Here is a 27,820-nt window from a genome sequence, read left to right as displayed (position 1 = left end):
ACAGAACCCCAGCCTCCTTTCCTTGGTGAAACTCGCTTTTTGGTGACCCAGATTCTGCAGCTTTCCATGGGGCCATCAGCTGCCAGCACTGCCTGCTCTGCTGCCCCAGGTGTGGGCACCCTCCCCTCCAGCAGCCCCCCGTGACACGAGAGCCCCTCTCCATCAGCAGGGTGCACGGCACGGACCCTAAGAGGTTCCCCCTGGCAAAGCCGCCAGCTGCACAAGCTGGACGCATGCAAAGCAGCACCCCACGGTGCTAGGATGGATCTTTGGAATCCCTCAAACGCTGCTTCCCAACCCTCCCCGTGGCTGGAAATGAGGAACATCTCACAGCACGGGTGCTGGGGGTGATCTCACCACCCCGTGTGAACAGCCTCCATCCACCCCGCCGCCTGCCAGCGCTCCCAGATCACCGCCGAGGCCGTCGGGCTGCTGCTGACGCAGCGCTTCGGGCACTGTCTCATCGCTTCCCACTTCTGAGAAGCCTCCCCGGGTTTGTCACCCCTGCGAGGGCGCTGGCAGGGAGCCACGCTGAGCTTGCTCATCCAACAGTGCCGGGAACCTCGCGGCCGCTCACCCAGGAGGGCAGCGGGGGAGCGCCGAGCCCGGTGAGCCAGCGGCACAGCCCCATGGCACGGGGCAGGAGGGAGCCGGGTCTGCTGCTGGACAAAGCAGGGGGACGGGGAGACCCCCACCAGGGGTTTTCTTCTCCAGGCAGGGGGCACGAAGCAGCCCTGGGATCCTGCCAGCGCCATGGCCCCACTGCTCGGCCCCACGTTCAGCTGCAGCCGTGGCTCGCCCGCACGCCCACGGGACCTCGCGCTTCCCCGCTTTCCCAGGGGCTTGTGCTGACACGGCGAGGTGGCTCCGTTCCCGGGACGGGGGAGGACGAGGAAGCCGATGCCATCTCCGGGTCCCTCCCTAGCCCCGCGGCCACGGGGACAGCAGCACACCTCCGTGGAGCTGCCGTCGGCACACTGGGTAAACACCAGCTCGGTGCTTCCCAGCACGTCCCGCTCCCCGTGGGGTGCGACACAGGCACCAAACCCACAGCGGCAGCGAACAACCCAGGCTCGAGGAACCCCCCACTGAAGCCCCAGCCCTGATCCTTGCCCCTGTGGGATGCACGAGGCACGGCTCGGGGCTGGATGCGGTGCCCAGGACAGACAGACAGCCCCCGGAGGGACGGACAAACCCCGGCAGGACGCGGCGAGCCCCAGCCGCCGGCTCAGGGCCGCTCAAGGCCAAGCTCTGCGCTTCCCACAGCAGCTTAGGAAAGCAGGAAAGGCAGCGGGGGGAGAGGCTGCCTGAATCAAAACCCCTTTTCTGCCGGCTTAACAAAAGGCCTGGTGTCTCCGCAAACAGGCTTGTTATTCCAACGCCAACCGAAGGCTTCTTGGCAGCAGGGGAAATAGGAAAACGTTGGGCGAGCGGGAACTATCCGCGCTTTGTGCTGCGTGCGGGGGCCCGCGGCGCGTTTACACAGGGCTCCACGCAGCAGCCGGCCCCACAACCATCCCCGGGTGCCCGTGAGCAGGGCACAAAATAAAAAAAAAAAAGAGCTGGGAGCATGTCTGGGGGTTCAGGAGCTCAGCAGCAGAAAAGCAGGGAACTGGAGGGGAACCTGCACCGGCCGTGCGCCACGAAGCTGCCCCAGCACAGGGCTGGACCAGCACCAGGGCACAAAGGGGAGCTACGGCAGCTCGTGGGACACGAGGTGTGCAAAAAAATTGAGGTCAGAGGGAGCCACGCGGCGGATTCACTCCTTTTGGTCTATAAATAGAGGGCAGGCAGACAACCTTGATCTCATCAGATCTCCCAACTACACGGCGTGGAGCAGGATTGGTGCCAGGAGGGAGGCAGAGGGTGGGAGCGCGGCGCTGTGCCCGTACCCCCGGGGGGGTCCCGGCACCCGGGGTGCTGGGGATGGGACCAGGACACGCAGAGGTCCCCCATCCTGCCCGGCCACCCCGTGGTGGTCACAGGACGCTGTGGGAGCAGAGGAAGGCCAAAAACCCCTGAGAGCCCCGGCACGGGAGCCCTGCTCCTGCCGTGTGCAGCACCTGAGCACCCAACCTGAGCACAGCCACAACCCAAAATCATTTCAGCTCCAGCTGCTGCAGGCGGCTCCGTAACGAGCCAGGCCTTGAAGCGCAGCCGCAGCGAGGAATTTGGGATTAGAAGAACAGGGGGAGGCAGGGGCCCGGGACCTCCGTTCCCTAGAGACTCGCTCTCTCCCACGGAGAAATTTAATCCCTGCTAAAAAACCGAATGAAATAATCCAGGTCCTAGCGCTTCTCTGCCGGCTTTGTTAAAGCACCAGCGCGGCACCAGGCATCAGAGGTGGCTGCTGGATCCCAGCAGCTCAGCCCAAGCCCTTAAGATGCTCTTAAGAGGGCTCAGCTGGACCTTCCAGGAGCAAAAAGCCATCCCTGGCTCCGTCGGCTGCGCTGGGAGCACTGCAGAGCCCCAGGACCCGGCTCCCAGGACCGTCCCCGCTGCCACCACGGCCCCTGGCCGTCTGCCAGCCCCAGCAGGGGACGTGCACGAGCGCTCCCCCGTGCGCCCACGCCACTCGCACCCTGGATTTCATCTCTGCTCTGACAAACACCCCCAAATGCCATCACCCCCCGGACACTCCTCCCCTTGTCCCCGCTCGGCAGGGACATCCCCAGCGCAGGGAACCGAAACCCGCCCGGGGCCCCCGCCCGCGGTGCCGAGGGCAGATGGTGGCCCTGGTGCCCTTATCACCCCCGGCCACCTTGGGTGGCCCCAGCGCGGGGAAACCATCACGTGAGGGGATGGAGGCAAACGGCAACGTTTGGGGACAGCCGCGGGCACCACGCTGGCACCAGGGCAGGGCTCGGCTCGTGCCGCCTGCTGCGATCCTCCGTGCCCCCCTCGGTATGCCTACAAACCCCTGGTTTTTATGGCAAAACCCACCAGGTCAGCCTGGGCAGAAACCCACCAGGTCCATCCCAGCAGCAGGGTCCCAGATGACCCCTCAGCAGCCCCTCCGAGCAGCAGCAGGGATGGATTCAGCCCCTCCTGCGCTCCAAAAGCTTGCAGGGGGCTCATTCCCACACCCCGCGGCTCACCCCGTGCTGCCGTGTTTGCGCACAGCTGGGACTGGCAGAACTCAAAGCCATGGCCATGCAGAACACATCCAGGGGTGTCACCACTAAAAGGCAGCCAGGGGAGCTGGGGGAACCTGCAGGCAGCTCCAGCAGCAGCCACACAGAGCGAAGGACACAAGGTTTCTGCTGGAGAGCTGCTCCCTTCCAGGCAGGAGAGGTCCACTGGAGGATGCCCTGCCACGGGGAAAATCTGAGCTCAGCTCCCCCGGGGGAAGCGCGTGCCAACGGCAAGGTCAGATGAAGCAGGGAGATTAGCCCGGGCGCGCGGAGAGGGCCAGGAAGATGCTGGATTTTATCTGGCTGCCAAGTAAACAACAAACTTCTGAGAAAGCGAAACCGGCCGTCGTCATGCCACGGATAAAATTAACCCGGCAATAAATTTGTAATCAAATGGGTTTCCTGAGCCGAGCCCAAGGCTCTCGTCACCTCGGGGCCGCGGCAGCCTGCTGCCCGGGGAAACCCGAGCCAGGAAGCTGTGGGGCCAGGCGGGGTGACCCACTTTATCTCATCCGCTCCCCAAAATGACCCCGGCTCCCCGTTTCCCGTCCACCCAGGGCCAAGCCCCCGGGGGGGGCAGCCCCCAGCAGCATCTTCTGTCCAAGGCCCAGGGGAAAAGGGGCAGCACCGCAGGGTCCCCATGGGCACAGGGGGGGGACAGGACGCCCTCCAAGGCCCCCATGAGGCCGTGGCACAGCTGCTGGCACGGCGCCGGGGGTCAGGGCACTGCGCTTGCACACGCAGCATTTACATATGAAACGGCTCCAGCTCCAATATCCGCTGCTGCCTGCACCTCCCTGGGGAGCTGAATAGAGATGAGGGGGAGGCAGGGGCTCAGAATCCTCCCCGGCAATGAAACCTTGCCTTCCACCAGCTTTGTCCAAGCCCCAGCTCGAGGGGAACCCCTCCTGGGGCTGCTTTTGGAGCTGAGGAGCACACTGAGCCGCTGCCAGCACCGAGGCATCGCAGCAATGGGCACCCTGCAGCCAGCCCCACAGCAGCTAACCGCAGGCACCGGCACAAAGACCGGCACCTCAACCACGCTCGGGTGCTTGGGGAAGCGCTCAGCCAGCACCAGGGGCTGGCACTGCCACTCGGAGCCTCCTCGCCCCCCAGGGACCCTGACATCCCCCTGCCCCTGCACACAAAGGGGCTCCCTCCCCTCTCCCAGCTCCTGGATTCGAGCTGCGAAGGGCTGCGGTGGTGTGGTTGGTGAGAGAAAAGGATCCAGCATCGCCACGGAGAGCCCAGCAGACGCTGGTGAGGTGCAGGCAGGGCTTTGGGCAGGTCCTGGATGGGGACAAGCCGCCAGATCAGCTCCCGCAGCCTCACAATTAACGGTGTCATCCCGGCGCTCGGCACAAAGCGCTCACAGGCAGGAGAAAAAGTCACGGAGCTGCAGCTGGAGGCAGGGCACAAAAAAAAACCTGCACAGCCCCAGAGCGAGGGAGGGAGGGAGGGAGGGAGCTGACACCGGGGCTGCCTCGTGGGGACACCGGGGGGACACCACGGGCACCCACAGCACCGCGCAGATTCTGGCCAACCATCCATCTCCTCCACCACAGCCAAACCCAGACCCCGAGCAGAAACCAACCCAGAATTAAACTAGACCCCGGGCAGTGCGTAAAGGGGGAGACCGAGGGGGTGAGGCCACCCCAGCACTGAAGACACGGGGACAAACGTGGCCGGGGGACGGAGGCAGCCGCCCCCCCGGCACGGCGCACAGCGACACCAGCTCCTTGTACATTGATTCCCCGTGCCAGCTGCAGCAAGGCTCACGAAAAATGTACGAGGGACACGGCGACGGGTTAAGAAAGTGAATTCTGTTACTCCCGGACACGACGGCTCAGGGCAGCTGTCAGGCACGGAGCGGCCCCGGGGGCGCCGGGATTAACCCCCCTGCACCAGCCCCAGGAGGGTGGGGAGGCCGCCAGGCGGCCGGGTGGCAACTCCCTTGGCTCGCTGCTAAATTAAACATCGAATCGATTCACCTCCATGAGGCAGGATCAGCTGGCAGAGCCCGAGGAAGCGCTGGGAGGAGCGGCGGGTTGGTAAGTGCGGGGAGATGACAGGCGACGCCACCCCAGCTGCTTTCTCCTTCCCCCTCCCACGGCGCCGTCCTTCCAGCAGGCGAATCCCGATACCTGCCCGCAGCTGCGAGTCCCTGAGCAAAAAAACTGCTCCGAAAACAGGGAGGAAATTAAAAAAAAAAAGCCCAGCGCAGGCTCCTAGGAGCCGCCAGGAGCAGACGCACCAGGGAAGGGCAGCACGGCCAGCAGAGAGCGAGGTGCTGTGAGTGGAGGAGACAAAAGCCACCGGATCCACCCCAAACCCCCGGCAGATTCGGGCTCCTGCCGTGCCACAGCAGAGCCCCCGGTGCCACCCTCCTGCCCTCACCCTGCCCACGGCCAGAGCTCGCTGCTGGCCCTGATTCCCTGCCGGCCGCCAGCCACGCGATCGGGTGTCGCAACCAGCTCCCAGGGGAGAGCCAGGGGAAAGCAGAGCAGCAGAAAAAAGGTTTGGGAATAGAAAAAAGAGGGGAAAAAAAGGGAAAATGCTGGTCTGCACGCAGGTGCTGCCAGTCCCTACCCGCAGCGAGGTGCCACCGCGCACCCACAGCCGGGCACTGCGGAGCCCAACACCTGCACCCAAGCCACAAGAGCTGCAGTCAGGTCCCCTCCCCTCGAAGGGCTGATTTTGAGCTCAATTTCTTTTTCTATTGTTATTTGCAAATCAGCTTCCACTTCCTGTGCTCCGTCCGGGGCTAGGCTAGCCACCACGGCTTGCTTTGTGCCCAGACATGCTGCTAAATGCCCAAAGCGAAGACAAAACAGGGAAGTGAAGCAGAGCCACGGAAGGCACGGCCTCTCCCAGGCGCCTGTCCGCAGAAAGGCCACGTCTGTCCCAACAGGAGCCGGGTACAGCTCAAAGTCCCCGGAGGATGCAACGAGCAGGGCTGTGCCGGACCCCGAGAAAGGGCAGGGGAGCAGCCGAGACCCCCGCGGGCAGCACCGGGACCCCCACGGAGCACGGACACAGCTTGGGACCAGCTCTGCCCCCCAGCCCGAGGGGTGCTGGCGTACCTTTCAGGGTGCTGAGGCCATCCAGGAACTTCTTGTACTTCTCCACGTTCATCGTCCTGCCCCGCTGCTCAGCCGGGAGGCATCGGGGCGAGGACACCCTGCAGCCGCCCGCGCTCGCCCCGCTGCCGCCGCCGCTGCCCTTTGGCCACCCGCGGCCCAGCCCTGCCTCTCCTTATTCGATGATCTCTGCTCAAACCTCCCCCCCCCCGGCAGAAGCCACCCCCCTTTTTGCAAATGAGCCGGCAGCTCCCGGCGGGCACCCCGCACACGGCTCCCACCACCCGGCCCCCGGGGGCTGGGGGTCCCGGGGATTGTGTGTCCTGCGGGTATTTCGGGCAAGGAGCTCGAGCGCTGGGAGGGGAACAAAAAAAAAAAAACCTGCAAGGCCTCCACTGGGAACGGCACTGCTCTTCGGGCAAATTAAGGACTGATAATTTAACGAGAAGCCGTGCTGGGGAGCCCCAGCCAAGCAGGGGCAGCATTTTTGGTTGTGCCTTTGCTCGGGGAGCGGACACCACCACGTCGTGTCTGGCTCTGCAAAGTGCACGGGGGGTGCGCGACACGGGAGGGAGCGGTGGCGAAACGCAGCCCTGGCGGTGGCGGATTGCGTTGTTCCCGTGTCACCTGTCCAAAGAGATTGCAGCGGGTTGAGCAAGACCCACCACGCACAGCCCCTGGAGGAGCCACCTGGCTGAGGTTTGCCAGGGCTGGCACCTCCCGGCAGGGCTCACACCCACCACAGGCAGCACCCCGGTGCCGAATCCTGGCTCCCCTCCCCAGCCGCAGCCTGATGTTTGGGGACAGTGGGGACACCCGGAGCGAGCAGCTCCCTGTGCTGATCCCCACGTCACCCACACCCATCCATGGAAGCAGTTTGCCCAGCCAGGTGACCAGGAGCAGGACGCGGGGACCCGCTGTGCTGGTGGCCCCGCACCTCTCCAGGGCCGGACGCGCACCCGGCCGTATCGGTTTCCTTTCCCAACCCAGCACGCTCCGAAGGCCAGTTGCCACTTGTGCTCCCGACAGCTGGTGGCCCAGGAACACAAGAACCAAAATCGCTCCCAGCTCTCCGAGGGGGGTGGCAGCGGGGCAGATGGAGGGCTTGGATTACAGCTCCCCCCCCGGCACAACCTGCACCCACAGCCCCCTGCCGCCGCCGCCAATTCTGGGGGAGCCGCCCCAGCCCCAGGGGGATTTATCGACCCGCAGTGGGGCCAGGAGCTCATTTATCCCAGCGAGAGGAAGCAGACCTGACCGCCGACGTGCAGCCACGTGGAACAGCCCATGCACGGCCGCGCCGGGCTCTGCCAAGGATCTCCACGCACAGCTGGAGCCAGAAGCGCTCCGTCGGCACCGCGCCGCGGCACAGCTCCACCTGCACGCACACCGCGGCCCTCCCGCAGCCCCCACACCCAGGGACCCCCCGGCTGCCTTCAGGCAGAGCAAGGAGCAGAGCGAAGTTGCTGCAAGAAGCCGAGCTGTCACCACTAAAAATAGCACAATGGAATTTTCCTCTGGGGGAGAAAAGGAAAAGAAAAACAAAAAGCTGCTTCTTGCTGACAAAGGGGCTGCGAGAAGGGAAGCAGGAGCACGGGGCAGAAAGCAGGGGTGCAGCCCCCTCCAGGGCCCTGCCGTCCCCCCTGTCCCCAGCCACCCCGCAGAGCCCAGGCTGCCACGGGGGACCCCAAATCCTGCAGGCTGTGCTACCGCCCCCCAGCAGCGGCACAAAGCCGCGCCAGCGCTCAGCCACCTTCCCTCCATCACCCCCGTGCCAAGCGCTGGAGCGAGGAACAAAGCCCGGCGAGAGGCAGCAGGCGATGCTGCCAGACCAGCTGCTGAGCGGCCCCGTTTCATTTATTTTCATTTATTTTCATTTATTTTCTTCCCTGCCTGGGAAAGGGGAGAGATCAGACACCAGGCAGGCTCCAGCGGAACCCAAACCCCAGGCACAGGAGGGGACGCAGCGGGCTTGGCCACTGCTGTCAATGCCCTGGCTCCCTCCTGCCAGCACCCGTGGCTGTGCCCCCATCCCAAAACCTTCATTTTGTCCTTCTGGGGATATAAAAGCAGGGGTGAGCCGTGGCAGCCAGCCCTGGTGCCTGCATCCTCGCCCCATGGGGCTGGGAAGAGGAGGAACGCCGAGCCCCTCTCCTCCCGCCCCGATGGCGTTGAGGAGGCGCAGATCTGACGCCTGCCAGATCCGTTTCCAGCATCCCGGCTCCTCTCCCTGCCGGGAACGCCAGGAATCCCCGGCCCGTGGCAGATTGCTCCAGCTGGCCTGGAGCTGCACGGCCGGGACAGGAGAGCCGGCGGGGACGGAGCACGGAGGGAGCCCGCAGCTCCCGGGACGGCCGCCGTGCCCCGGCTGCCTGCCTGGCCGAGGAATCCCAACCTCCCCAGCCCAACAACTGCCCCTGGCAGCAAGAATCCCAAGCATCCCAAGCAGCCCGAGAGGATGAGATGTCTCCACGTGCAGCGTCTGGAGCCGCCCGCACCGAGAGCTTTGCGTGCTGCTGTCCCTGCCAGCCGCGCTCCCACCGCAGCGCCCGGCACAGTTTCGCCCCGAGGTGCAGGAGCCACCTGCACAGGGGGCAGAGCGGCTCACAGCGTGCCAAGGACGCCGCCAGAGCCAGGGCACAGACACACAACACGCTGCAGGAACAGGAACAAGCCCGGGGCACGGTTGTTTTCCTGCAGCAGGAACGTGGCCATCACCGCACGGCCGTCACATCGACCGGACAGCCTCCAAACCGGGAGCAGGGGCTGGCCGTGCCCACGGCGAGGTGAGGAGGTGCCTCGAGGTGCTCCAGCACCACTCGCCTGCCCGCAGCACACCCAGCAGGGCCGGGCACCGCGGGCAGCAGGAGCAGGAGGAGCTCCCTGCGGGTCCCTGCCTCCTGGAGCAGCACTGCCCAAGGTCAGCGCGAGCTCCGCCGGCGCAGGAGCCCTCGCAGCCAGCTTCCCGCAGGGAAAAATGAGCTGCTGGCAAAGGCATTTCTGGAGGGCCAGGACAGCAGCCTGCTGTGGACATTTTACCACTATTAATTAAAAAAAAGACAGTGTTGTACCCTTAACTGAGCTGGAGAGAGGTGGAAGGAGACTTTGCCCTTCTGCCCCCGCGAACAAACAGGTTCAGGGTCTGTGCCCTGGGCAAGTGAGAGAACGGCCGGGAGAGGAGGGAGCGAGGCGGTGCCGGGGACACGGAGCAGAACAGCACCCCCTGAACGCTGCTCCACACTGACAAATGCTCCATCAGCCACCGGCCTCAAGGCCCGAGCTGCAAATGGGGAAAAAAAGAGGCACAGGGAGGAGAGGAGCAAGGGACAGCTCCTGCAGCAGGGCAGGCGGCGCATGCAGCCCCGGGCAGGGGACAGTGAGCGCAGCGCAGGGCAGCAGGAGCAAACAGGAAATGAGAAAAAGCATCAGGCAGGTTTAATTCACGGGGAAACAACAAGAAACAGTCACCGTGCCCTCGCAGAGCCCCAGCCAGCAGCCCAGAACCGACTGATCTGGATTCCTGATAAAAGAGGGGAAATGAAGGGGCAGGTGGGAACTCCCGGCGCTGCGCCTGCGGGGACGCAGCACGCACGGGCTCCTGGTCCCAAGGCACACGCTCCCCCAAGCTGCAGGCGGCCCCAGCAGCACGGCTGCTTCCCTGCTCACACCTCCACTGACACCCAGAGGGCACCAGCCCCTCCTCACACCCCGCTCCTTACCTGAAATCTCGGGGGCCACCTCTCCCAGGAGCTTCCCCACGCCACCCCTGGCAGGAACCACAGGGCTTATCTGCCCCAGAGGCAGGGGACACCTTGGAATGCATCCAAGGGCTCACCTTGGCACGTCCCCATCTGGGGACACTCCAAATTTGGGGGCCCAGACCCCCCCATCACCACCTCGCCCATGGGAAGCCTGCTCCGGAGATCCCCTGCCCCGGCCCCCGAGCCGGATGGGATTCATCCACAGGCAGAAAACCCCAGGACGTGGGCTTGGAAGCGAAACTTCCCAGCTCGTTAACACAAACATCCTCTGCACACGCTGCCTTCTGCGGGGAGCGCTCCCCAACAGGGCTTCCCCCTCCCCATCCTGGAGCCGTTTGCACATCCCCAAGCCCTGGCTGCTGGCCCGGTCCCCCCAGACAAGCCAGGGCAGTGCTGAGACATCAAATGTGGGGCTTCCAGCAAGGCTGGAGGAAGGAAGGAAGGAAGGAAGGAAGAGGAGCAGGAGCCAGGCACTCCGCACACACTGCAAGCCCAGCTGCTGGGGATATGGGATGTGGACATCCAGGGCAGCACCGAGCAGGGACCTGGTGCCTTTGGGGATGGGACCACCGAGCACAGCGAGCAGGGGCAGCACAGCCCTGCAGCACGTGGCAAGGAGAGGAGCTGGGGCACACATCCTGCGCCCGGCTGCGTTGGGCAGGGCCGTGCAGCGCAGGGGACGGGAGGCCCAGCCCCGTAATTAGGGCTCCCAGCACTCCCCAGCCATCACACCCACCACCGCCGCCGCCCCTCCTCGCCCCGCGGGCGGCTCTTGCCTCACCTGCCCTGCAAAAACAGAGCCAGGCTGCCAGGATCCAGCCCTGCCGAGGATCCCCACGAGGCACCGTGAGCCCCTGCGCCCCCCACATCATTTTAAAGAGCTGTGGAGAAGGCACCAGGCACCGGCTGGCCCTGCCCTCGTGTTCCTCGCCATGGGCACAGGCAGGGGCTGCTGGAAGAAACAACCCCAAGGGAATGGGGGATGAACGAGGTTGAGTTTTGCTCCTTCCTGGGGATGAGATGGATGCAAGCTCAGCCCCACCAAACCACGGTGCCCATGGTCACAGCCCCTGCCCAGGGCTCAGCCCAGGGGCTTCAGCTCAGCCCAGCACAGCTCAGGAGGAGCTGGAGTGCTCCCCGCAGAGACAGGAGGAACCCGCGTCCCCCAGCGTCTCCACGGGCTGGATTTTGTCTGTTTTAGGTGCACACAAAGGGATCAATCACCCCGGTATTCAAACAATGCTGTTAGAACGCTTCCAGGAATGAGCAGGGGGAAAAAAAATCCTCTTTTTATGCTTCTCCCTGGGAGACTGGAGCGGTTTCTTCCTGCTGGCATCAGCCCTGGTATGTCCATTGCAGTCTAAACTTAGTTGACACGAATGAGACCAGCCTGGGAAGGAGCTTGGCCGCGCACCAGCAGACGGAGGTCGGAGATCTCAGCCTCACCGAGCCGAGGAGGAACAGGCTCCGAGGCAGAACTGACACAAACAGTGCCACGGCACCTAAAAAAAGGGAGCACGAGAACCCCGCGGGCTGCTCTCCGAGCGCCCTGGCATCCGCAGTCCCTCTGACCTGCTGCTGAAATGAGATCAAAGGCTCCCGGCGCCAGGTACCGGCGCGGCACGGCCTCGGCCCCGGCACGTCCTCGCCCCCGGCGGCACCGTGCCAGAGGTGACCGCAGCGGTGACCGCAGCGCTGCCGCCCCACGCTGGCGGCGATGGTCCCAAGCTCCCCAGGGTGTTTGTCCCCAGAGCAGCAGCAGTTCCCCTGGAAAACAGCAGAGAAGCAGCGAGGAGCAGCCGGCAGTCCCCTGATGCCCCACGGCAGCGCTCAGCGTGGTTCAGAGCCACGGCGGTGGTTTCGGAGCGGGGTGACATGAATTGACACAATTTCCATTGCTGCCATCCTCTTGGAACAGGTTCTGGGGCTGGGGGCTGGCCGCAGGAGGGAGGCCACGAGCCTCCCAGCCAAGAGAGCCTCCGGCAGGCACGGGAGAGGAGCTCGGGAGGCGCCGTCACGTGCCGGCGGTGACGGTGACTCCACTGCAAAGGCAGCAGAAACCTGGCCAGGCAAGGCAGGGTGGGTCCTGCCACCAGAAAAACCACCAGCTTCATTTCCCTGCTGTCCAAAACAAACGCGAGCAAAACAGCATCGTGCACCACGAGCCCAGCTCCCACCTCAGCCACCAAAAAAGCCTCGTGGGCAGCCGGCTCCAGGCACCGCGCCACCGCCCTGAGACCCCCGGGTGGCCGGTCCCCCTCAGCACCTCCCTGCACCTCCCAAAACAGAGTCATCGGGTCCAGTGGGGGAAATCTAATGGGTTCTGGGCAGCCGGAGCACTCCGGGAAGGGCCCAGGGAAGCAGCACAGGAGGACTCGTGGGGAGCACGCAACGGAGCTGCCCAAAGCAGCAACCCCGGTGAGGTGGCAGTGCCCAGTTCCTCTCTTCCCAGGCGATGGAGAGGAAGAAGAAGGGCTTCCTCCCGCAGCGAGGACTCGCCAACATGCCACCCGTCCCGCCGGGGTGCTGGCATGCTGCAGAGCCCTCGTGCAGCTGCTCCTCACCAGCGAGGAATGATGTTTATCTTAGCACAACGGCTGCTGCCCCGCGCAGCGATGCAGGCGGTCGTGGTGCTGATCCCCGCTGCCGGGAGCGTCACCGTCCTGCCCTGTTCTCCTCCAGCCCCGGGGCAGATGTCCCCAAACTCACTCCAAGTGTGCTCACACGGCCGTGCTGACACGCCAGCCCCCGTGCAAACACCTCGGGCCACACGCGTGGCACCGTGGGGAAGGAAGAGAAGGCAAGGACGGGTGGGAAGGGGAGCCTCTGATGCTAACCGCCAAATTCTACCTCCGACCCCCCAAAAGAGTGAATTATTTGGAAGAAGGGATCTCACCAGGGTTGATTAGTTAATGGTTAAAGTGCTCTGAGCACAGAAAGCACGACCCATACCTGCATGGGGCCGGCAGCACCGCCCGCACCCTGCGCTGCTGCCCATGGGGCCACACTCGGCCTCATGATTTCCTGCAGGGACGCGGTGTGCCTGCACCCTGCCAAATTTGGGGACGTGGCAAGTGCTGGGAACAGAGGCCAAACTGGACACCAAGCCACACAACCTGCCAGGCACCTGCGGGGAAAGCCAGGGCTTTTCCTCCAGCTCAGAGCCCTCAACCTGTTCCGCCACCGCAGCAGCAGCATCCCAGGGACTGACCTGTCCCCAAAACCTCCGCCACCACTCCCTGCTGCAGCTGGGAGGCACGACGCTGGGAGTGCTGCACCGCAGCCGCCTGCACCGTTCTCACGGGCACCGTCAGCAGCGCCGCTGCACGTCCTGGCATGTGCCACAGCATCACCAGCCGGCGATGAGGCAAGCGGGGCTGGGAGCCGCGCCACGCCGCGCCGTGCCGAGCCTCCTGGGTGCGGCCCCGCCGCGCTGGGACGCTCACTGCCAGCTCTCAGCAGGGCCCCAGATCCCAGAGATGTCCCGTGTCGGCCCCAGGAAGCTCGGCTTTTTCAGCTGCAGGTGCCTGGGTCCGTGCTGGGCAGCACAGCTCATGCCGTGTGCTCTCCTCGAGGACGCGGCGCACCCCAGGGTGCCAACGCTCTGCGAGGAGGCACCCGAGCCCACGCAGCTCCCAGCTCCTGCTCTGCTTCCCAACCCCGTTCCATCCGCCCCCGTTGGGGACCGGGGCACCACCGGGGTGGGCAGAGCCCCCCGCAGCAGCACGGAGCCGTGCCCCCGCGCAGCGCCCACGCTGCTGCTGCTTCCAGCCTCTTCCACCAACCTGCGCGGGAGCAGTCCGGCTGCGAGCAGCGGCGCTGAAGCTGAACACCTACCTGACACCCCAATCACGCTCGGCATCTCGTCTGCCTACAGTGGGAGCCTGATAAAGAAAGAAATCACGGGGATCTGCCATCTGGTTAACCCCTGCTCTGCAGCTCCAGGCGAGCTCTGTAGCCGGGAAACCGGCGCCCACCGCACCAGCTCCGGGACCCTCCCCGGGCTGGCTGCAGGCAGAGGCCCCACTGCTTAGGTTTGTTTTTAAGGCTGGTTTTTAACCAAAGAGCTCCGCTCACAGAGGTGACCCCCGCACATTTCGGCAGCTCCCAGCTCGAGCAAGGCCGCTCATCCTCCCCGTGCTCCCACCCCTAGGGTCGGTGCTGGCAGCACCGGGTCCTGCATGCAGTGGGTCCCCATTTCAGCGCCCGCTCTCCGATCCTGTGGGATTAGCAGCAGGAGAGGACAAGTCAGTGGAAAGCTCGTTCTGGGGGTGGAAAAAACAAACCCTTCACAGGACTGCAGTGGGGGAGCGGGGAAGAGGCAGCACCTCCAGGAGCCCGGAGCCAACAGCCCCAACCCAAGGTTCCTGCAGCGAGCAGGAGATGTCCTGGGAGAGCCGGGAAGGGGCAGAGGCAGGAGCCAGCCTCCAGCCTCCATCCTGCACAAACACTCACTTCCCCTGCACTGAATGGGCTCCATAAACAAGACCACAAGCGATACCAGCGGGGCATTTCCAGGCGATTACCGGCTTCCCACAGCCGGCACAGCGACCGCAGCAGCCCGGAGGAGGTTGTCCCCTGCCCACGGGAGCATCGCTGCTGAGTGGAGCCCACGGCCGGAGCAAGGTGCGGTGCTGGGGGATGGCGAGTGGGGCCGTGGGGCTGCAGCCAGCTCAAATCACACCCTGAGATTTCATTTTCTCTTTTGGGACTTGGGAGAAGTGATGGAGGAGTGATGCTGAGCAGAGCCCAGGGTGTCAGCGCGCCCTTCCCACGCCAGCCCCGGCTCCCTGCGCTGCCCTCGGTGCCTCCGCACAGCACCCGGCCACCCCACAGGGTTTTTTTTTTTTCCTGAACACCAGCCCACAAAGCACCTGGACAGGCTGGGTCACGTCACCCAGCGCCTTCCCAAGCCCAGACACCACAAGGGGCTTTCTGGCTTTCTCTCTTTCCCTCTGGAGGCCCCCACGCTGCGCCCATGGGGGGAAAATTTGAGCAGCACCCCCCGAACCGGGGACATCCATCGCTCCCCTCTCTGCGTGCAATGAGGAAAAGGGCACGGAGAGAGCTCCTCTCCTGGGGGCTCGGTGCTTTGGAGCCCCGGCTGCTCTGCTTGGAGCCGGGCAGGGCGCTGGGAGCCCCGGGGGCCGGTAGCCAGCCCCCCCCCCCAGCACAGCCAGGGGGGATGGAGCACTGCCGCCAAGGAGCGCGCCCGCAGCCACCAAAAGTGCACACTCACTGCCCGGCCCCGCACCCCCGGTGCCCCCACGAACGGGACCGGGGACACCCGGGGGGGTCCCGTACCCCGGGGGGGGCCGTCCCGGTACCCCCGGGGTGACCGGAGGGGGGTTGGCCCCCGTGCTCCGTTCTGTTGCACTGCGCCCCCGGTACCCCAGGCGCGGATCCCAACCCCACGGGGGGACCCCCGGGGTGCACGGGGGGGTCCGCAGAGCCCCGGGGGTGCCCCCACCGGGCACAAACCGGGGGCACCGAGCGGGACGGGACCGGGGGAGGAGGGAGAACGGGGGGTGGCTGCAGGGGTACGGCCCCCCCCGGGACCCACCGGCACCCCCAGGGACCCCTCCACCACCTTAGCCCCCCGCAGCCCGATTCGCTCCCACCCCCCCCCCCCCACGGGCCCATAACCGGGCCGCCGCCGCCACCCCCCCGCCGGGGCCGCACCTTTGTATCTCTCCAGCACGTCCTCGTAGGCCTGCTCGAACTCCTTCTCCTGGCTGCGGTTGGCCGGCAGCAGCCCCGGCACGTACCCGGCCATGGCGCCCTTTGTGCCGCCGCCGCCCCCCCCCCGTCCCTCCCGGCGCCGCGGCCACCGCCGCTCTGCGCGGCCCCGCTTCCGCCCCGCGCCGCCGCCGAGACACGCCCCGCCCCCTGAGGCCACGCCCACCACGAGGCCACGCCCACCATGAGGCCACGCCCATCACCGCCGGGGACACGCCCCGCCAGACGGGCCACGCCCAACCCGTCTGGCCACGCCCCCTCCCAAAATTGGCCACGCCCACCCCGGGTCCGCCCCGCCGGTGCTGGAGCCGGTACCGGCCCCGCTGCGCCCCCTGGTGGCTGCACCGCGCCCGGAGACTCCTCCCAGTGCCCCCAGTGCTCCCAGTGCTCCCAGAGCAATGTGTCCCAGCTCCTCCCAGTGCTCCCAGTGCTCCCAGAGCAATGTGTCCCAGCTCCTCCCAGTGCCTCCCAGTACATCAAGGGCACCGCGCCCAGTGCCGCCCAGTGCTTCCCAGTGCAATGCATCCCAGTGCCTCCCAGTGCTCCCAGCGCTCCCAGTACAATGCCTCCCAGTGCCTCCCAGTACACCAAGGGCATCGCACCCAGTGCCTCCCAGTACAATGCCTCCCGGTGCCTCCCAGTACACCAAGGGCACCGTGCCCAGTGCCACCCACTGCCTCCCAGTGCAATGTGTCCCAGTGCTCCCAGTGCACCAAGAGCTCCGTGCCCAGTGCCTCCCAGTGCACCCAGAGCAATATGTCCCAGTGCCTCCCAGTGCACTCAGAGTGATGCGTCCCAGTGCCTCCCAGTGCCTCCCAGTGCTCCCAGAGCAATGCATCCCAGTGCCTCTCAGTGCACCAAGGGCACCGTGCCCAGTGCCTCCCAGTGCCTCCCTGTACACCCAGAGCAATGCATCCCAGTGCCTCCCAGTGCCTCCCAGAACACTGCCTCCCAGTGCCTCCCAGTGCCTCCCAGTACACCCACAGCACTGTGTCCCAGCACCCTGCCCCCACCCCTTATCCTTCTGGGGCAAATCCCAGCCTTTTTTGGCCGCCGCCAGACGTTGCTTTTTCGCCCGGGCTGCGCTGTTCCCATGGCAACCCGAGCGCAGCCAGCTGGGTAACCACGGCGACGAGAAAAGCCCCTTCCCACAGCCCTGACATCACCGCGGGGCCCCGACACCGCCCAGGCACCCCCGGGTCCCCCGGCGGCACCCATGGGTGCTGGGGGTCCGCACCCCACAGCTCCGTGGGGCCGGCACCGCAGCGCCAGCCACCAGCGTCCCCCCCGGCCCTGGCCACCAAAACCCCCACAGTCCTAATGGGGACAAACCCTGGGTCTGGGGGGGTCCCCTGGGGCTGCGCCCCCCCCGTGCCATCCTCCCCGTCTGTCCCCATGGGATGGCTTCGTCCCCACCCCGCTCCCAAATGGGCACGGCATTGCCCAGTATCACCCAGTATCACCCAGTATCACCCAGCATCACCCAGCATCACCCAGCATCACCCAGCATCGCCCAGCATCGCCCAGTATAACCCAGTATCACCCAGTATCACCCAGCATCACCCAGCATCACCCAGTATCACCCAGTATCACCCAGCATCACCCAGCATTGCCCAGTATCACCCAGCATCACCCAGCATCACCCAGCATCACCCAGTATCACCCAGTATCACCCAGCATCACCCAGTATCACCCAGTATCACCCAGTATCACCCAGCATCACCCATTACCACCCCAGACTCTCACAAACAACCCCCCCGAGCAGAACATGACCCCGGCAGGACCAAGGGCAAACTCATTTAGGGTGAGTCAGGCTTGACGCACAGCCCCGTCCCCAGCGTCCCCCCCCCCCAGGAAGGACACAGGGACAGGTGCCCCCAGCCCCTCCCCAGCCCCTGGCACCTGCAGCCCCTGGCCACCCCTTTCCCCAGGGCACGGCTGCGTCCCCACATCCCCAGTTCCTTGGCCCCGATGCCAGAGGGGACACTGCGAGCACCCGGACCCCCCCCCCGGTGAAGATGCCAGCAGGATGGGCAGCGGCGGTGCCACCACACAGCCCCCAGGGCACACACTCAGAGGTGACACCACAGCCAGCCCCGAGCCCACGAGAAGCAAATTGTCACGGGGTGTCCCCAGCACTGCCCGGGGGTCCCCGAGGACACGGACAGGAGGAGCCAGCGGGACACAGGGGGGGCACCCTGGGGTCTGTCCCCACCGCGGTGTCCCCGCTGTCCCCTCCGCGGGTCACCCAGCGGCCGGGGCCAGCCGCTGCCCCCAGCCCTGCTCCCGCCTGTCCCCACAGGGGGGGCCCAGAGCCCCCTGGGGGCCCAGGTGCTGGGGCGAGCGCGGCACCACGCTGAATAATGCAGGGCTCCGAATCAATATTTCAGCTCGTTTGCCGAGCCGCTGACACAAAACTGTCTCCAACTCTTTCTTCCCCGGCTCGGCGCTGTCTGGCTGCACCTCCCCAGTTATTTTTACTGGGGAAGCCGCGTGAAGCTGGGTTTTGTGACATCCCCTCGCTTTTAATCACAGCCTGCACCGACCCGGCGTGATGACAGGCGCTCGGCATCCTGCGCAGCCCGGCGGCGAGCTCGGCACCCTGAGCACCCTGAGGGTGCTGAGCCCCGGCAGGACGGGGTCCTTGGGGGGAGCAGGACCCCGGTGCGAGCAGCGCCCATGCGGGAACGGTGCCGGTTTGGGTTCTGCGGGTGCTCGGTGCCGGCAGTGAGGGCGTTTGGGGCAGGGCCTGGCCGCACCCTGCGCATTTGCCTCCCCCCAGCCCCAGCCGGCGCGCTGGGAGCCCTCATTTGAATCGACTGCGACTGGTTCTTCCTGCCCCGAGCCCAGCGGGAGCCTGAGCGGCACGGCCGGGGCCACCCGCACACGTGTGCACGCACGCGGCCGTGTGCCCGCACTGGGGAGCCCAGTGCCGGGGTCGCTCACTGGGGGGCTGGTGGGTGCTCGCCCCCTCTTGTGCTCCTTTGCAAGCAGATCAAAGCCAGGCCTTGGGGTTTCCTTGGGGTGACAGCTGGGAAAGGCCCAGCCAGAGCACCCCAGGGTGCCAGGTGCCCCAGGTGAGGCTCCCGGTGTCCCCGTCCCCAGTGCGGGGGTCCCAGGACTTTGGGGGTCCCAGTGACTGCAGCACCTGATGGGTGCCGTGGCGAAGGAGCAGGCGCAGCTCTCAGCCAAACCCCGCCAGCAGCCGGGAGGAAACCAAAAACCTCGCGGGGCAAATTCCTCCCCCAGTCTGGCCGGGGGCATTGTTCCAGGGGGGGAGCCATTCAGCCCATTTAGCCCCTAATGAGGCACCTCGGTGTCACCCAGCGCAGCCTCCGAGGTGCCCAGTCATCGTCTGAGCGCAGCGTGCCGAGAGCAGGAACCAAACCACAGCGAGCCCTGCCCAGAGCCGCCACCGAGCCAAAACACCCCCGCCAAAGGCCGTGTCCTCCCTGCCCCAACACCAGGCTGTGCCCCACCAGCCTCCGTCCTGCCTCGCTCGTGAGCCCCATGCCCAGCCCCTGGCACCTTGCTGGGCGCAAACACACCCAACGAGGGGCTTCCACCCACCCCAACCCATGCCCGGCCAGCAGCCAAGGGCCACCACGGCAGGGCCACCTTGGCCACGCTCTCCGTGGCACCACGGAGGTCTGAACATGGGCGTCCTGCACCGCAGTTTGGGGGGGGACGGGGACAGCCCCTGACATCACCTTGGCCACCGCAGGGTGAGCCCCCCACCCCGGGGCCCCACGGCACGGCCGAGCAGCGGGTGCCACCTTACCTGCGACCCTGACGACAGCCCTCTCGGCCGGGTCCAGCACCGAGTCCTGGCTCTTCCGCTTCTTCTGCTCGTGGAGGGGCAAGTTCCAGGGCAGGGTGTCCCCGGGGGGGCAGGGGGAGAGGCTGCCCGAGCGCTCGCTGCGGTACGACCGCTCGCTCCGGCACGAGCGCTCGCTCCGGCACGACCTCTCGCTGAGGGTCTCCTCGTCGGAGGACGACATGGCCCCGGCGCGGGCAGGACGTCCCCGCGGGCAGCAGCCTGCAGAAGGAGCAAACAGCGCGTGACGCCGGGCCACTGGCTCCCTCTCCCTCCCCTCCATGGGGGTGATGGAGGGGCAAGCACCCCGCCGCAGCCCCTATGCCCAGGCACCCTCCTGCTGGGTACATCAGCCCCTCCCTGGAGCTCCTGAGCGCTGCCTCGGTGTCCCCAGTGCTGGTCTGGTGGCCGGGACCCCAGGAATGGGGTCAGCAGCACGGCCACCGCTCTGCCAGCAAAGGTCACGCCGGCATCCCTGGCACCAGCTCGGTGCCACAAAGCAGAGCCCAGCCTTTGGGCTTCGGTTTCTTTGTGTTCGGCGCGAGAAGGAGCCGTGGGAGCTGCCCTGCCCTTTGTACCTGGGTTTGTGGTTTTGTTTTTTTTTTTCCCTCTGAGTGGGAGCTGCTTTAAAAATCCTATTAATCACGTTAGGAGAAAATGGTCGGGCTTTCTGCAGCGAGCAGGGGGTGAGCTGTGCGGCGTACGCACGCTGGGCAAATAAGCACCTTGCGCGAGCCGTGGTTCAATCCCATCCTCATTGTAACCCTCGAGCTCGGCCAGGAAAAATGCGCCCGAGCCCCGCAGCCGATGCGCGGCGGCAGAGGAGGCGCCTCCATGGAGCCGAGCCCTTCCTCGCCCCCCCCCCACCCCCCCCCCCAGTGTGTGCTCGGCGAGGCACGAACAAAGAGACCCCCCAAAACCGGCGACGGGGAGCGCGGCTCGCGTGATTCATTCGCCCCCCACCGAAAAGCTGCGGAAAAAAAAAACGAACGAGCCCCCCCCCACCCCCCCCATCAACCAGCCGCGGCTGCGGGCAGCCCCCGCGCCTGCCCCGGGGGGGGCCGCGGCGCTCGCCCCTTTTTGGGGGCCGGGGGGGGGGGCGGTGCGGGAGCAGCGGGGGCTCGGTGCGCAGGGGTGGGCGCGGCCCCGCTGAGGGGGGGGTCCGGGGCCGTTTGGGCAGCGCGGTTTGGGGAGGGGGGGGCAGCAGGTGCGGAGGCAGCGGGGCCGCATCCGCCGCCCTCCATCCGCGCTCCATCCCCGTTCCCTCCCCGCTCCATCCCCGCTCCCTCCCGCGGCACCGCCGCCGCCCCCCGCCCGCTCCGTGCCCACCGTGGCCGCCCCCCGCCCGCAGCCTCGGCCCCGCTCACCCCCGGCGCGCCCCGGTTCCGACCCCGGCGGCTCGGCTCGGCTCGGTTGGGCTCGGTGCGGGCAGGGCGCGGCGCTCCCGCTGCGCTCCCGGTGCGGCCGCTCCCGGCCCCGCGGCTCCCGGCCCCGCCGTGCGCTCCCGGTCCGGCCGCCGCCGCCGCCGCCGGCCCCGCCGTGCGCTCCCCGCCGCTCCCCGCCGCCGCGGCGCCTCCCCCCGGCCCGGCCCGGCCCTGCCCACCGGGGCGGCACGGAGCGGCGGGGGGGTCCCGGCCGCCTCCCGCCCCGCGCGGCTTCGGGGACCGGCCCCGGTGCCGCCCCTGCGCCAGCCCGGGCACCCCCACGGGCAGCGCCCCGGGGCCCCCCCCCGGACCCCGCTCCCCGCTCCCCCCTCCCCAGCCACAGAATCCCCCCAGGGACCCCCCCGGTGCGCGCAGCTGCCCCGGCCCCCACCTCGTGCACCAACCCCGGTGCGCACGGGAGGCTCCCCGGGCCCCCAGCAGCCTCCCCGCCTCGTCCTCCCCCCGGGCCCTGGCTAATTACAGCAGCACATTGATTGCAACCGTGGTGGGAGCACAGCGGGGCTGGGAGCAGGGTGCAGAGGGCTGGGAACAGGGAGCATGGTGCAGGGAGCAGGGTGCAGGGTGCATGGAGCAGGGCACAGAGAGCAGGGTGCAGGGTGCAGAGAGCAGGGTGCAGGGAGCAGGGTCAGGCTCAGATTGGGCTGGAGCCACGCTGGGAAGCCGCGTGCTGCTCAGGACCTCCCTGTGAAGCCACGAGACATCCCCGAGTCCATGCGGGGAGCAGCCGTGGCACGGGCAGGGGCAGCAGCAGCAGCAGCAGCCCGGAGCAGGGGCTGAGCTGGAGCAGGAGAGCCCCGGCTGCTGCTGTGGAGCAGGACAAACCGCTCCGGCTGACGGCAGATCCGGACGCTCAGCACCAGCAGGCAGCTCGGTGCCACGGCCCCGGGCTCCCGTGGTGCTACACGAGGCCGGGCCAGCCCCGTGGCCCCGGTGCCTCAGGATCTCGGTGCAGCCCTGGGGCGTTTCTCCCCCACCAGCTTTCAGATCCCATCCGGATCCTTTCCTCCCCTTCCCCACGGTTAATTCCCGAGTGCCTCCGGTGAGGGGGGACGTGGTGGCACATGGCACGGTGACACCGAGCACCCCACGAGGGATGGGAGTTTGGGAACATCTCGGGGAACCACACGGATCCCTGTGGCCGCCTTGGTTGAGGGCAGCACAGGAGAAGGCACCCAGCTGGAACCCCCCAGGGCCCAAAGTTGTGGTGCTGGAGCTGTGGCAGCAGCCGAGGCCTCACGGACACAAACATGGGCTGGAAACAAGGGGGGAGCTCCATGGGACCCCCATCGTGCTGCAGTTGGGCTGGAGCAGTGCTCGGGCACCAGGGATGGAGTAAAGGGGGTGCTGCAAAGAAACATCCTCCTGGGCCAGCACCAGCCCTGCTGCACTGGCACTGCCCGTACTGGACACACGTGGATAACCCTTGGCACGGCTGGGGACAGCGACCCCAAAACTGGCGAGCAATGGGGGCAGGAGGGCTGGCACTGAGGGGCCAGCAGCCTCAGACACCTTTGGAGGAGGAAAGCCCCCGGGGTCAGACATGCGGCTCCTGGACAGGTTGGGTGGCTCAGCCACATCCTGCTGGTGCCATGGGGTGCCTCGCTGCCCCCTGCTGCACCCAAATGGATTGGTGACACTTTCCCATCCCGCAGGACATCCCCGTGCCTTGGCCGTGCTCCTGCTCCTGCCCGCTGCACCCAGCACCGTTTGCTGCTGGGGTGGTGAGGCTGCAGGAATCAGCGGGCACAGACGAGGCTGAGCCGGGCTGCTGGCCACGGGGAACCACGTGCCCCAGCCCTGCCCTAAGGGACGCGTCCCCTCGTCACCTCTGTGCGGTGCCACCAGCCGGCAGCATCTGGCCCCTTCCTCGAGAAGCCCTCGGAGCAAACCGGGTGACTTTGCGCCGTGTTAAATCCTGAATAAACCAGGGAAGGCGGCCAGGAAACGTTGCCTGTTCCAACCTGCATGCATTTCACACCCAAAACGCATTTCCAAAAATCCTTTGCAGCACGTTGCTGATCTGGATTCGCTGTGCTGGGAATCTGGGTTAAGATCGGGCGTTGTTTTGCCCAGACGGGGAAGGGGAGGCATTACTTCAGGACAGGGGGGAGGCAGGGGCTGGGGCAGGGTCCTGCTCTCCACCACAGCACTGACTGCACGCGTCCTCCCTGAATCACTTCATCCCCCCATTTCTGTGCTGTAAAACGGGTCCACGGATGGAGACCCCTCCCTGACAGTCGTGGGGTCCCGCTTGGTGCTGTGGGGACACGGGCAGACGCCTCCCAGCCAAGCCCTGGGCTGTGGCTGCGCCCCTGCAAATCAGCTGGAAGGCAGCTCTGCCCCCAGGTCTGTCCCCCAGTCCCTCGTTAAAACCTTTGCCAGAGCCCGCAGATCAAACCTGCCTTTTCCCTTGACTTTTTATAAATTATTCATATTGCGGGAGTTGTTTATTTCCTCCCTCCAAGGCACAGATGAGCTGGAGAAGCTGCTGGAGGCTCCCGGCACGCACGGGGCTGCGGGAGCTGCGGGGAGGTGGTGGCTCACCCAGCCCCAGCACCCACCTCCCGCAGGCTTCGGGTTTTGGGGAGGAGGGAGCAGGACCCCAGGGGAGGAAGACTTTGGGAAAGGCACCAAGAGGCTCCCTGGGCTCCCACCTCCAGCTCCGTCCCAGCCTCGCTGCCTCCATCCCAGCTGGGACGCGGCTTCGCTCCACACCAAAGTGACACGGAAGCAGGCACCAAGGTGTAAATCTGTCAATAAATCACCCTCAGGGCTCGGTGCTGCGGGTGCTGCAGGTCCCTTTTGCTGCAGGAACTCGAGGAGGACCGGGCCCCATTGCCCTGTAACGCCCTCACGGTGCTGCCTGGGCAGCGATGGGCTCCTCTCACCGGGTGGCGCGGGGCGGGGGGTGGATTTCTCTCTCTTGACCTCAATATTTTTCATCAGGTCCTTGGCTATTCTCCTTATCAGCTGAGATTTCTAACAGGGCATTTCACTCTGACAAATACAGCAGCTCCTCTCAGTCCCCGCGATTCCCCCGCTTGCCCTTGGCTGTGTTAACATCCATCGCCAGAGCAATTAGATTTTGGATTGGTCTAAAGAGCCACTTGGGAGACAGGAGCGTTTAGATAGATTCCGATATTTCCTCCGACATCTGGACAACTCGATTAGATGAGTCACGCTCGACACCACCAAGTTGCTGCCTTTTTGCTGAGCCCTTTTTTTTTTTCTCTCCCCATTCCCAGCCTGGCCCTGTGCTTTCTTTCTTTTTTTTTTTTTTTTTTTTTTTTTGCAGAGCAGCAATTCCCAGGCGCGCACCAGCCTGCGCCGCCGCGGCTCGGCTCCGAGATGCCGTCACCGTGCACAGCCCGCTCGCGAGGGGTTCGTTAAGGCAGCCGAGTTAACGACTGTCGCAGTCGAGCTGCCACGGAACAGTCGCCTGCGGGGGCCAGGGAAGCTGCTGCCCCCACCACATCCCCACATCAGCTCCCCCCGCGGCTCCACGGCGCGCGGCTCCTCTCCAGGCACGGGGAGAATAATTCCTCCTTGTCCTTAGCGAGCCATCGGCTGCAGACGCTGCTCAGATTTAACCTCCTGCTGGCCCAGCCTGCCCTGATCCTCCAATTTCTGAACCCCCGGGGCTGACATTGGGTAAACGGGGGCCACGCTGCAGCCTGGAGGGGCAGCGGGTGCCAGGGCGCACGGTGCCAGCCAGAATTTCTCTCCCCAGCCGTGATTTTCTCCCTGTTAACGTTTTCCCTGCTCTGACCGCTGCTGGCAGCCTCCTGCTGGGAGGCTCCCGGGGTGCTGGCACCTGAAGCTGTGAATATTTCTGCCCGCTTCTTCACGCAGCTCTTTCATCTTTCTGATGTTTTCCCCCCTCGCTTCTGCGCGGGGAGCTGCCCCTCTGCCTGCCTTTACATCCGGAGCTCTTTAATCCACCTGAAAGCCAGCGCCCTTCTGTAGGTTTTCCCCTGCTGAAATGAATCGCCACCAAACAGTTTTCATATCTGAAAGCACCACGCGGGATCTCAGAGGATTATCGGGCCGTTACATAAAGCGAGGCAGCCGCCCCATTTCCATTATCAGATCAATTCAGATCTCAGGCGCCCCGTGCCCGGATCCCCTCCCTGCCTCCCCAGAAGAAATTCCCACCCATGACCCATCCAGGACCAGGATCACCCCTTCTGCGATCCAGCCACGGGCAGGAACCAGGAGAAAAATATTAAAGCTGCTGATAAAATCCCGTTGGTTTGGGCACAACCCAGGAGAGGCACCTCACAAGCAGCGCTGTGAGCACGGGGCTGAGCAGGGGCAGCCTCCTCACGCCGAGGTTGACCCCAAAACTCCTCCATGCCTCCAGATCAGAGCCCCCAGCCCCAGCCCCAGGTTTTGGGGCTCTCAGGGCTCCCGGGGCTGCCCCCCGCTCCCTCCAGCCTCCGCCAGGAAGGCGGCTCCGTCCCCCGCGCGCGATGAATCAGCCCGAGCGCCGGGCACCCATCTGGGCCCCGCGAGGATCCATCTGGGGCTGGGGGAAGGGAGCAGCCGCCCGCTGCACGAGCCCTGCCAAGGGCAAATCCCCCCCAGGACGGCTCCTGACAAGGCCAGAGCGGTGATGAGGCCGCGGCAGCCTCACCCCAGGCTCTTCCCCCACGTGCTCAACCTCAACAAACCTCTGCCATCGTTTTTGTCATCGCCCAGCGGTGCCGTGCCTCGTAGAGGTGCAGCTCGCCCCTTACAGCCATGCCAGCCCCACAGTTTTCGGGAGCAAGGTACCAGAACACGCGCTGGTGATGACATCAGCCACTCTTTCCCACCACATTAGTCATTTTTAACATGTTTTGGGGACAAATGGGCTCATTACGGTCATCTTCAGCCCAGGAACAGGCAGCCTGTTGCCTGTTCTCACCTGAAGAACGCGATGCTCCTCCTTTGGGAGGCTCGGGAACCTCACTTGCTCCTGGACCAAAGACGAAGCATTAAACCCACAATCACCGGCACCAAAACCCCGGATTAAAGCACAGATTTTCCCCTCTCTGCTTCCAGCTGCTCACCTGCTTTAACACTGTTACAAAACCGTGCTGGATTGGGGAGGAATGTGGGAAATCCTCCCTTTTACAGAGGGAACGGTGGCACAGGCAGCCCCAGCGGCCAGGGCCACGGGACAGGGGCCAGGGCTGCTGCAGCTGCCATCAGCAGGGCCCGCTGCTCGCTGCCAGGCTCAACGCATGGTGCTGACGCACCGGGTTCCAGAGCAAAGCCTCCCAGCCTCTGAGCAAGGGAAACAGAACTCACAAACAAAATGACAGGAGAGAAGCTGGATCTAGCTGTTTCTGCCCCAAATCCCAGTGAAAGAGAGGTGTTCTGAGCAAGTTTTCACCTCACACACCAATACCTCAAACTGGAAAGCGACTGGGAGCAGCCCAGCCACAAACCCTGCCTGTAGAACTGTGCCAGGCGTGGACATTTCTTTAGGAGGGAGCTTTGGAGGACACATTTGGATGGGTTTTTACTCCTTTAGGCTGTCCCCACACACTTTTGGGGCTGACTGCCCAGCCTGCAAGCGAGGCAGGGAGGGAACACGAGCACAAGGAGCTCACCACGGCTGCCCTCGTCAGAGGGACACAGCTCCCGGTCATCCCCAGCCCCAGGGCAGCACCTCAGGGCGTTAACCCGGCAGGACAGCTACAGAGACACTCAAATACATTTTATTCAGAAGGACACGACAGAGCCGCGTGCTGCTCCAAAGGAAACATTTACTAGCAGGGAATTAATGCCTGACACAGGTGTCATTCCCCTCCAGTCAGGGCAAGGCCGTCGGGCAGCCCCGACCCCGCGGTGCGTGGAGCAGCCGCAGCAGAGCCCAGCCGTGCCGGGCGCTTTCCTTGCAGGGGCTTCACTGCTCAGCTGCAGACTGAGGTGGGGTCCCAGCGCATCAAGGCCTGGGCTCTTCCTGGCTCTTCTGGTAGTCGGGCGGGGTGTACTTCCCTTCCTTGATCATCTTGTCCCGCTGGTCCAGGATCTTTTTCAGACGTGCAGCCTGACAAAAAAAAAGCAGATGGGAGAGTTGACAGGGACGTACAACAGGCAGTCACAAGCAGAACCCTGGCACAGCCCCAAGGACGCAGGACCCACACTAACCCTTCCCTTGGGTGCTGTCACAACACATTTTAGCATTAAATATTACAAATTTTGGGTCAGAAACGCTCTCTGCTTCCTAAGAAAGCCGAGTGCTGACCCTCCATGCCCCCCAGCCCTTCATTTAACTACCACACACAACCCCCCGCCCAACCCCCTGACCCCCCTTTCCCCCCGAGGCCCCCGTAACCCCCCCGGGGCGCTCAGCTGAGCCCCCCCCCGTTTACCAGAGCCCCCCGAGGACACGGAGGGGCCTCTCACCAGCTTGGTGCGGTGCATGCACTCCATGAAGTCCTCGTACTCGGGCTGGCACTCGCGGCGGGCCCGCGTCTGGCCCAGGCCGTGGCCGCACTCCACCCACTCCCGCTCGAAGGCGTGGCAGGCCCCGGCCTTGCCGTGGGGCTGCGTCGCGCTCTGCCGCAGCAGCCAGCTGTCCAGGTCGATGCCCAGCTGCCGCTGCAGCCCCAGGAACGGCATGGCGGCGGCCGGCGGGGACCTACACCGGGACCGGGACGGGCACCGGGAGCGGCACCGGCACCGCCGTCCTTCACCGGCCTTAGCGCGACGCCCGCCGCCGTCAAGCGCGGCCGCTGTCGTGACCCCCACGCCGCGCTTTACGGCCGAAGGGCTCGGCGGAGCCCTCCCGGCAGCGCCCCCTGGTGGTGGGAGGGCGCACAGCGTGCCGCGCCCCAGCGCCCCCTGCTGC

General features: G+C 65.6%; 2 protein-coding genes across 10 annotated transcripts in view; both read right to left on the bottom strand.

Annotated features, from left to right (window-relative positions):
* MACF1 (microtubule actin crosslinking factor 1) overlaps positions 1 to 19,730 on the bottom strand; it is a 134,974-nt gene extending 115,244 nt beyond the window's left edge. For 6 of the 9 annotated variants that reach the window (XM_068657731.1, XM_068657733.1, XM_068657743.1 and 3 more), the window contains exon 1: positions 19,496 to 19,730. In XM_068657731.1, the coding sequence (XP_068513832.1) occupies positions 19,496 to 19,715 (220 nt within the window). In that variant the 5' untranslated portion in view covers positions 19,716 to 19,730. Of the gene's footprint in view, positions 1 to 6,217; positions 6,361 to 15,657; positions 15,821 to 19,495 lie in introns of those variants that run through there. The other 3 variants (XM_068657735.1, XM_068657736.1, XM_068657737.1) reach the window with 2 other exon arrangements.
* Positions 19,731 to 26,668: 6,938 nt separating this feature from the next.
* On the bottom strand, positions 26,669 to 27,710 carry NDUFS5 (NADH:ubiquinone oxidoreductase subunit S5). Its single transcript, XM_068657869.1, has 2 exons — positions 27,376 to 27,710; positions 26,669 to 27,016 (listed from the first exon to the last, which is right to left on the bottom strand). Exons 1-2 carry the CDS (start codon positions 27,589 to 27,591, stop codon positions 26,912 to 26,914), a joined length of 321 nt encoding a protein of 106 aa, XP_068513970.1. The 5' UTR covers positions 27,592 to 27,710; the 3' UTR covers positions 26,669 to 26,911.
* Positions 27,711 to 27,820: the final 110 nt, after the last annotated feature.

This window comes from Anas acuta, chromosome 21, assembly GCF_963932015.1.
Source record: "Anas acuta chromosome 21, bAnaAcu1.1, whole genome shotgun sequence".
NCBI lineage: Eukaryota > Metazoa > Chordata > Aves > Anseriformes > Anatidae > Anas > Anas acuta.
This window is presented reverse-complemented; position numbering and strand designations above follow the sequence as displayed.

What these genes read in the sequence shown, in the direction of transcription:
- NDUFS5 (XM_068657869.1), bottom strand. Translation starts at nt 27,591, where the DNA reads ATGCCGTTCCTGGGGCTGCAGCGGCAGCTGGGCATCGACCTGGACAGC. An exon ending in GCATGCACCGCACCAAGCTG is followed by an intron (nt 27,017 to 27,375) that starts GTGAGAGGCCCC and finishes TTTTTTTGTCAG; the next exon opens with GCTGCACGTCTGAAAAAGAT.